This window comes from Amblyomma americanum, chromosome 2 (assembly GCF_052857255.1).
Source record: "Amblyomma americanum isolate KBUSLIRL-KWMA chromosome 2, ASM5285725v1, whole genome shotgun sequence".
Lineage (NCBI taxonomy): Eukaryota > Metazoa > Arthropoda > Arachnida > Ixodida > Ixodidae > Amblyomma > Amblyomma americanum.
The window spans coordinates 103830945-103840905 of record NC_135498.1 but is presented as its reverse complement, the minus strand read 5'-3'; the positions used below and the strand labels follow the sequence as shown (position 1 = coordinate 103840905).

Below are 9961 nucleotides of genomic sequence, written 5' to 3'. Positions count from 1 at the left end.
AAATGCCCAGTAGTGGCCGCTTCCACATGCGAGGCAGATACTCAAACGTCTTGGGCTAACGAGACTTTCGATTGCACCCGTTTGGCGGCATTGTTTTCTATTTCGCAAACGGGGACGTTTTTTATGGGGACTTTTTTCCGGGGATGTATTTTCCGGAGACATTTTTTCAGGAACCCTGCAAAAGCATAGGTGCGTGAATACAGTTTCTCGGGCTTGATTGGAGAACTGACGCTCCTGTACCGGGCTACAAAGATTAGGCGAAAATTTCAGGTGCTTTGCGTCAAGTGCGTCGCTCTCCTGATAATAGTTCTTCCTGAACTTCGCATTTAGCTAGATAACATTTTAGTATGTAGCATTGCGCCCGGACACGTTTGTCGCCGATAAGACTTTGTTATCAATCGTAGGGGGCAAGAAACCGTCGTCTGCGCAATGTCGGAAGAGCATATCTAAGGAGCATATTTGGTTTGTGTGCAATGCTCCGGAACAGATAAGCGCAGTTATTGTGTGATGCCAAGGCATGGTGTCTTGGGCGCTGGTGTTAGATCAAGGATCGAACGCTTCGGAAAATTTTGGGCTGCATTCTACATAGGTGGGCAACTTAAAATATAGCATTCATGCTTTATTCTTGTGTTTATTTATGCGAACATTATTCTGTTTATAAATTTCTAACTCTGCGAAATTTTTTGATCAGACGGGAAAAGTTATTAGCACTTCTCAGTGAATGCAAAAAAGTGTCTCCACTTTCTCTACAGTACAATATCTGCTGATAGATTAAGTTCAATAAGTCCAATGGCTATACGACAAGTAATTTTGAGCATCACCTTCATACGTATCTGTGTGATTAACACTTTATTGTTACGTATTCATGTCCCTAGTTATTCTTACGTGTCATGGTATTGGGTATCCTTGCCTGTTCATTCATACGGCCTCTCAATTATTTTGCCATTTGTTATCGCTATGGACGCTCAATATTTAGCGTTTATTTTTCATTCTCTGTGAGCATTTCTGCATGTGAATTATTTGTTCTGTATACATGGTGTTTCACCCAAGATTTTACAGATTTTTTGTAAAAGGTTTTTTAAAATAGAAGAGGGGGTTTTGCGACACAGTATTGTCAGCGGTGTAGTACATTCAAATACAGCTAAGACATGCCAACTAGCGGGCTGGTTAACTAATATTGAATAGTTAGCTTCTAACTGTTACTGGTAGGCTCTTCAATTAATGAGAGGAGTTTAACCCACTATAAAAAATATCAATATCAGTTGTTAGAATTTTGAAAAGGCGGCTACCTTCGGCACTGTGGCCCAAAACAATTTTGGCTGTTTGGACGAGTTACGTGCACTGGAGACGTTGCTTTGCTTGCAAGCTTCACGAAAGCGCATGTATTTAGGCACGATATAACCAAAATTTGTTTGGTCAAAGCGCCGAGGGTAACCACGTTTTCAAAATAATAAAAACTGATATGGATATTACAGTGGGCTACGCAACTCTCATCAATTAAGAAGCCTAACAGTAATAGTTAAAACTTTAGCTATTCAATATAAGTTAACCAGCTTGGTAGTTTGCACACATTAGCTGTATTCTGAAGTACTACACAGCCAGCTGACAATTTTATGCTAAAAAAAGCTCTCTTGTAACTCAAAAAGCCTATTTTTAAAGGTTGTGCAAATTCTTAGGTGAAACACGCTGTATTGTGTGTTGTGCACTGTGTGTCGCTGTTGTGTTTTGCTGAGTATTACATCTTCAGTTTTCGCATTACAACCTGCACCATTTGAAAGCGATTAGTAGCCTCCGTTGTCAGCTTTTATGCCTGCTTGAATGTCAAGGTAAATAAAAAAAAAGATCACAATATGTCTGGGGGGTAATTATTGACCGCGCTCATACGCCCTCGTTTATACTCTCCAAGTAAGGCGTGTTTACAGGAGCATATGAAAGAGGAACTCATATAATTCATGAAAAATTTATTCATCAGAAAGCAAAAACGGCATTTATGAGGGTGGATGCTGGCATACCCTTCACGTAATTTTGTGCTTCCAGACAACGTTTGTAGCTCAGCAGCTTACGGCAGTCAATAGCGGTAGCGACGGCTACAATTTCCAGATCTACAGCGACTGTAGCGATAACGCCTACAGGAACCCGTAAAGCATCCGCGGCCTGAGCTGCTGTAATAGCGGCGTCTACATCTGCCCGACACGCACCGTCTTGATCCGTACCCACCAAATCCCCAGCCGGACAAGCCGTTACTCCCGCTGCCGTAAGAACCACCGAAGTTGCTGAAAAGGCCACCTCGGTTGCGAAGTCCTCCGAGCAATAAACCAGCTCCAAGACCGGATCCAGTTCCAAGAACTGATCTCCAGCGGCCTCCCGTTCCGATGTCACCGTAGCGTCCTCCAGCTTGTAGCCACCGGTTTCGTCGTGATAAACGCCTCAGCCTCCTAGAAAGACGACCGCGACCTAGCAGGCCCTGTGCACCAAGCCCGGCGATTTGTCCTATTCCTGAACCAATCAGTCCCCCAAGAAGGCCGGTACCAAAACTACCCCCGAGGAGTCGTCTTTCTCTCCTCAAGCTATCTAGACCGATAAAGCGCTCCCCAAAGCCTCCTGAGAGGCTGCTTCCCCAACCTGTGCCTGAAAGACGGCCCAAAAGCCTCCGTAGACGGGAATTACGTCTTCGTCGTCCGAATAATCTGAGGCCACCACCGAGGCCACCACTTTCATCATATCCACCCAAACCACCGCTTAGACCACCAAGCTGTCTTCCACCAAGCAGTCCCAAACCTGAACCTAATCCGCCTTGTTCGCTCAAGCGTCCTCGTAGTCCCCATCCAAGACCACCGCCAGGGCTAGTTTGTCCAATCCATCCTCCTTGACCACCTGGTAACCCGCCGAAGCTTGAGCCCAGTCCGCCTGTAACCCATGAAGTGTACAAACTTCCCGGATAGCTTTGACCTCTCTGTAATCCCCAGGACCCACTGCCACCTAGACCGCCGTCGAGTTGCGCAGGCACCCAGAACCAAAAAGTACCGGGATAGCTCCAACTACTCCAACCACCGTTTTCGCCGCTTCCACCCTTTAGTCCATCATAGCCACCACCGCTCAGCCAACTTCCTTCTCCGAATCTGCTTCCGCCGCTGGCACTGGTTCCAAAACCGGCCCCAAGGCCACCACCGAATCCATTTCCTCCTTGGTCTCCATTAGCACCAATATTAATGTTGTCTGCAACGAGAGTGGATTACAGAGTAAACAGTTTGAAATTGTCATCCATTTCAAACAAAATGAGAGAGTAATAAAGCTGAAGCATGTGACGGTGGCGCTTAAGGGAAACTGTGCTTTGTATTTGTGTCTGATTTTAAACAAGGTACTAAACGCCAAGTTTTGAAATGATGATACATATGCTGCGAATCAAATTGATAGCGACTACTTTGCGGGCTTAAGGTCCGGAGTTTTAAAGTAACCCGAGTAAAATAATGTAAATCTGCGTTACGCCGTTGCACGCTAGCGCTTTCGAGGGGGATGTATGAAACATTGCTAAACATATGTCGCGCATTTACGAAAATTGTCATAAGTGCACTCTTGCTGAAACTAGTCATGAAAATGTGCTGTGCGCAGATTTCTGCACCTGACCTGAGTAATATTTGCCGACCCCATTTAATTAGTCTGTGCATTCATTGTATTAGACCATTACAGATGCTCTAAAGTCATTTATGTTGCAGTTGCACGCAAAACCGCTCGAATGTTTTCGCGCTAGCATCCCTACAACTTCGTACAACGCAGTTCGACATATTACCACATGATTGTAGTTTTTTTATTGCAATATTTCATTTGGTTCGTCGGATTACGAGAGGAGGCTGGTCCTTAATGTTATTAGAAAGCCTGACGAAGGCTCCAGCACCCCTCTGTACGCTATAGCAGCAATAGTATACCTGATGTTTTTTTTTATAACAGAGAATTCCATACAGAAAGCAAGGCTAACATAAACATAGGCAATAAATATGTCAGACAAATCGCGAAGAAAATTTTGGCAGTCACAGCTAGAAGACCCCGTTTGCCGGTTTAGCGATGCGGTAGTGGTCGTTGTTGTGACATGAACACAAGGAAGAAACAGAAAATAAAAACAGGGCCCGTGTGCTGCGCCTAGTGGTGATAACAGCCTCGCCACTAGTGATGCCACATGAAGGCAGAGAATGGTGGCAGCTAACACCTTTTTAAATTGAAGAGACCTTTGCACTTGCACCTTTCCCCACGGGCTACGTCACACTAGTTGTCTGGCGCTACGGTAGATAATCCCTGCGTGCCTGCTACATGAGAGTTTGACTACTTCGTCACTCACTGTCTGCCTCAGTTTAGGTTTGGTATTGTTATTGCATGCATCGACATTTACTTTTTCGAAGTTGACCCGTTCCGCGGAGGAGGAAGTTTAACAGTCTTATTTTCACGTGTGCATTTATAAGAGCAAACTACTAGTCTCAGAATAGCAGTTCGGAGCTGGGAGAGGAAAATGAAGGCAAACTGTCCACCGGGTACAACACGCGAAAACGTTTTGTTCCTCGGTGCAGCGTAATCATTACGGTGACCAGAATGTGCGTGTGTTCACCAAAAAATAAAGCTCTCAAGTGATCTTGGATGAAAGCTATTCCACACAAGCATTTTACATCGAAAGTGCATTAAACTGTGAGTACACGCACAAGCACGTTAAGTGGTTAAAATACATAGCGGAGAGATTGTTCGTACTTTTAGTGAGCCTTCTGTAGCTCAGTACAGGTATATTTAGGAGTAATATTCACGAAGTTATGAAAATAGACAAATGCAGAGGCTCTACTAACTAACGTGTTTCTGTGCCGACGGTAATATTCTTGCTTTCTTTCGATTCCCATTCCCTTCACTAGGCCGGTCACGCCAGACGGCGGCCGTGTACGAATATTGGAAGAGCGTGTATGACTACGTGACAGGCGTCTACGCTACACTGCTGCTCCCCGCGCCACAGTGCTATTTTAAACCCCTGCAAATATTTACGAAACATTCCGACTGTCGTCCGCAATCCACACCACGCCAGTTATCGTTCCAATGACAAGTACCACAACTGTATGTGTCCGATGAATTGTTATGCCCTTTAGGCGCGCACTAGAAAACTACTAAATGTACTCTTACCCTAGTAATTCAGCTTTATACTGCCCTCCACAATAAACTAATTCCCAACAAGGAATCAGTTTAACACGGTGTTTCACCGAAGGAAACTACAAATAAAATTAGGAGATTTCCAAAGAAACGCAGCACTATGGGCAGTGCGGCAAGCCCTGTAGAAGGGCTGTTTTGTGTTTCGAGTTCCTGTCAGTTCCCATCGTGCGCGAACATCAGTACCCTTTTCTTGTGCACGCGTCCATTTCCGAAATGAGCCAACTGCAGCGGGGATTGAACCCTTCAGTTTGGGCTGAGCAGCCGAGAGTTTTGGCAGAGCTGCCGAGCAGCGAAGAACTCAGAAAGGAGCGTCATTTAAAGTTTGAAGCATAGTGAAAACAACTGAAGAAAGTCTATCACTCGCAAAACGTTGTGGTCAGCTTCATGGCCGAGTATCGAGGAACGGATTGAAAAGAGCTTGGCTTCTGAATGGCGGGCGCTTGGTGCCGCGTTCTCTTTGCATTTTAGCGCCATGCCTAACAAAGCCTCCACCTTTCATGGTACCGCGAATTACGCAACGAAAAAAGGAGATCATTTTGCGGTGTTCAATTTTTTAATTCAGTTAGTCTACTCTGATTCAAATTCAGAAAAGTTGTTATTGTTTGAAATCCAGTGAGAATGAATTTGCTGAAGCTATCAATGGTTTGCACTCTATTCACTAGGGTATAGAGGGTGTTTCACCCAAGACTACACAATTGTTTAGGCTTTTGGAAGTAAAACAGCGCTTTTTTGGCAAGACATTGTCAGCTGTGTAGTAGATCTGAATTCAACAAGCAGTGCTAATTAGAAGGCTGATATTGAATAGTTAACATTTTAACTATTACTGTTAAGCTCTAATTATTGAGAAGCGTGTTGCCACCGTAAGTACTATCCACATCAGCCTTTAGAGTTTGAAAAACGCAGTTACCCTCGGCGCACTGGCCCAACAAGCTTTAACTACATCGCGCCAAAATACATGTGCTTTAGAGATGCTTTCAGGCAAAGCAACATTTCCAGTTCATGTAACTCGTAGAAATAGCCGCAATTTTTTAAGCAGCAGTGCCAAAGGTAACTGCGTTTTCATAATTCTAAAAACTGATGTTGATATCATTTACAGTGGCCAGCATGCCTCTCAATAATTAAGAGGAATGAGAGCGATAGTTAAGAAGTTAACTATTTGTATCAATTTTGGGTGCTATTGATTTATTCTGTGTCATAATGTTCCTGGCCAGCTCTTTCTTTACAATTCCAAGCTATTCCAAGGTTCATACGTCTGCGCCAACAATGCCTAATTAAGGTGTTCATCCATAGGGATAGCTATGAAGGGCAAAGTACCGTACCACGGAGCGGTCTGGAGGATCACATGAGGGCACACATGAACATTGGAGACATATCGGCAAACGAACACAGAGTTTGTGTTTACTTTTTTAAATGTGTGAAGTCATCAACACGTGATAGGACACTACAGCAGATTGAGCAGCGCGCCGTGCAACCATACTTCAGATTATGCATCGTGCATGGGTATACGATACACTAATATTGGGCGTGGCTGCAGGTGTTAAAACATCCCGCTTCTACCTTCTGACACACACCCCACCCAGTGTCCTATACTCTTGGGAGGTATTAGTTATATGGCCGCATCCAGGCTTCTTATATAGTCTTGTAACGCAGGCATCTAAAGGAGATAATACTAACGAAGTCAGTTCCTTCAACACAACTTTATGCTAAGGAAGCACCCAGAAATTAAGGTGTTTGGATGTAGAATTTTTTTATTTGCCAATTGAATTCCGTAGCTTGTGGATATGATCTGCTCACCTACAATAAAAAATAACTCCACGTTGTGTAAAGAGTTAAGTATGCCATCTTCGCGCACAGTATACGCAAAATTTTTAAGAGCTGATTTTCCCCACAAAATAATTAGATTACACTCTCACCAGTCCAACAAGCTCAGTGCTTGAAAGTGGTTCCTCATCTCATCCTGATATTTCTATTTGTGACTTTCTTCTGCCGCGCCTAAGTTTTATGACAGCTGCCGTCATCACCATACCTTATCATGTTCTCAGGTCGGACGTGTCACCAAAATAAATGCAATACTTTTATAAATATTGTGTCACTGAGTTTCTCATAGAGCAACAGCATTGAATGTTGTAATTTAGAATGAAAGTAACGGGAAACACGTCTCTAAATAGAAACAAAAACAATACCGAGAAAAATTTTTTCCTTTCGTTTGTTAAACTTAGTCAGCTCTCCCTGCAAAGAAACACACTGCGTAAGGCTAATAATAATGATAAAAAGAGCTTTATAAGAGAAATTTAGACGCCTTTAAATGTTCTAAGGGCCGTTTTTTTCAGACAAAAAGACACCATGTCATTTGGATCAAATTTGCATGCAGAGGAAGGTTTATTGCACGGAAGGACGACAGAAGCAAAAAGTTATTCTTCATTCCTCCCTCACGTTGGCTACGTGTATCGCAGAGGGCAGCAGTATTTAAAGCTCTTATAATCACACTATGGTCAGGCTGGCAATTTTACAGTGACACCAAGTATGATGTGCTACGCAAGCTAAAATACTTGTACTCCAGCATGTCACCTGCCGCAGTGGCTGAGTGGCTGCGTTAATTTTCTGCTGATAGTACTGCCGGGCGTTAATCCAGCCGGGATAACAGAATTGTTTTTTTTAAAGAAGAAATAGGTCGCCTTTGTCGTACATTGTTTATCAGCGATATATACTCACAGTCAGCTAGGCAGGGTTTAAATTCGTGAGGCACTGCAAGAAGGAAGAAAAAAACATGAAAATGTATAAGAGGGAGGGGTTGCATTCGCACCACTCTTTCGAAGAGTAAAAAACTTAAAGCATTTCGTTACAATTTGAGCGAAATTTCAATAAGCAGCGTATATGACCAAAATTATTAAATTTAACCATCCAAACAGAAAGCGAGGAGCGTATTTCTTTTAGTTCGGCGGCACTGAAAATCTTGAGAATCAGAAAGAAAATGCGAATTCCAAATAATTTTTATTTATGCCCAGGCTTTATATAAATTATGGAAGCGGAGCAGAAGAGCGCGGCAAATATAGAGAAATACGCATTTATCAAGGACGCAGACTTACTGAGCAGGCATAACGCCAGGGCGGCCACGCTGAGCGGTTTCATCCTGGCAGTATTTTTGCGCGAGGCTTCACCACCTGATGATTCTTTTCATAGGACCTTTATATAAAGCAACCTTTTCAGGAATCCTTGAACATAGCCTATGCTTGTACCTTCGCCGAATATGTTTAGGACATTGTGCATTTTTCCCGAACCTTGTTACTGCAGCAGCTGGGACATTGCGCGATAGTGAGAGAGAGGCTGAAGGACAAGATGAAAGGAGAGATGCATGGGCAAATGAGTGAAATAACCAAGCAGAATGAAAGAAAAAGCCAACGTACAATAAAAAGACAGACACTAGCTCAACATAAATAAGCTGAAGGCTGATATATCTCCACACGGAATGGCTTCACAAAGGAACAATAGCAGTGCCAGAGAAATGCTTCCGACCTGTTGCTCAACTCTTCAGTGTTCAAGACACACCAAGAATACAAATCAGACCACTCGATCCACATGTCATGAAACTGCATGCAAACCGCCATGCTATGTTGGTTGTGGGTAACGCTCGGTCTTGAACAGAGACGGATTCCCGTAAAACAAATAAAGAACCAATAATTACCCCCATGAAAGAAATAAAACAGTGACTAAGGCAATGAGATAACTCAGGAGATAGTTGCATCTAATAAGATATCGACAGAAGGGACTGACATACATAGAAGACAAGAAGTTTTCCTAGTTTTCTAAAAAAGCGGACGGTATAAAAGCAGACGCCTTTAGATATTAAGCAAAATACAGCAGCGACACCCCGATCGATTTCCTGTTCTAGATCCCTCCTTGAGAAGTGCAAGTGCTCTCCTCCTACTGTGCACTATAGACCTGTCAAGGGACTCAGCCACAATGAAAATCTTCGTTAGGATGATTAGGCCATGAGAGCCCCTTGCCTTTAGGTAATGTGCTATGTTCTCAAAGGGATGCACGGTGCGCTTTGCAGGCATGTGTACAACGACAGCCGCCGAATACTCACAGTCCCGGCCACAATATTGCAGAGTATGCCTCGCCGATAAATGTCTCGTCACGCCTTACGCAACGAAAAATACGAAATATTTTATACACATCTTAGCACACGCAGCTGGTGCACTCGCGTTTGTACCTAAGAGACCGTCGTGTTTTTTTCTACGAAACGCGTGAGAAAATTTTGGCCGCCGAAACATGCTCAGTAAAAAATTTGTCCACACCTGTGCAGAACTAATTACGGAAGGCAAGCATTGAATTATTAAACGATTAGTATATTAAACAGTGATCAGTTTAACATACAATACACACAACCCTTCCACAAATTCACAAAAGACTGTAAAAAGCTATTAGTGGGGAGTGACATTGCATTTTCACTTTGTGTAACTTTATCTCATCCCTAATAACACATGTAACCTCAGTTATGTTGCATTATGTTTCGCTATTTCTATGTTATTATTTATGTTATTATCTATGTTATATGTTATGTTATGTTATTTCTCTAAGCGCTTGTAAAGTATATTTGCCATTGTCTCAGCATTTACATTGCACATCTGTCTAAACCGTGTTCTTTTCTAAAATGTCTATATGTACTGATCTATTTACTTCATATGCTGTTTATTTTCAGACCAGTGAATTCTATGATTTCCTTTTCTTTCTTGACTTCTGATGCAAGTGAATTCTAATGTTACATAATATTTATTCTTTACGT

General features: G+C 42.9%; 1 protein-coding gene across 1 annotated transcript; it reads right to left on the bottom strand.

Annotated features, from left to right (window-relative positions):
• Positions 1-1946: 1946 nt before the first annotated feature.
• LOC144121698 (uncharacterized) lies at positions 1947-8424 on the bottom strand. The gene is made up of 3 exons (XM_077655048.1): positions 8262-8424; positions 7888-7920; positions 1947-3216 (listed from the first exon to the last, which is right to left on the bottom strand). The coding sequence occupies exons 1-3, from the start codon at positions 8302-8304 to the stop codon at positions 2069-2071; spliced, it is 1224 nt and encodes a 407-aa protein (XP_077511174.1). The 5' UTR covers positions 8305-8424; the 3' UTR covers positions 1947-2068.
• Between the last annotated feature and the right edge of the window lie 1537 nt (positions 8425-9961).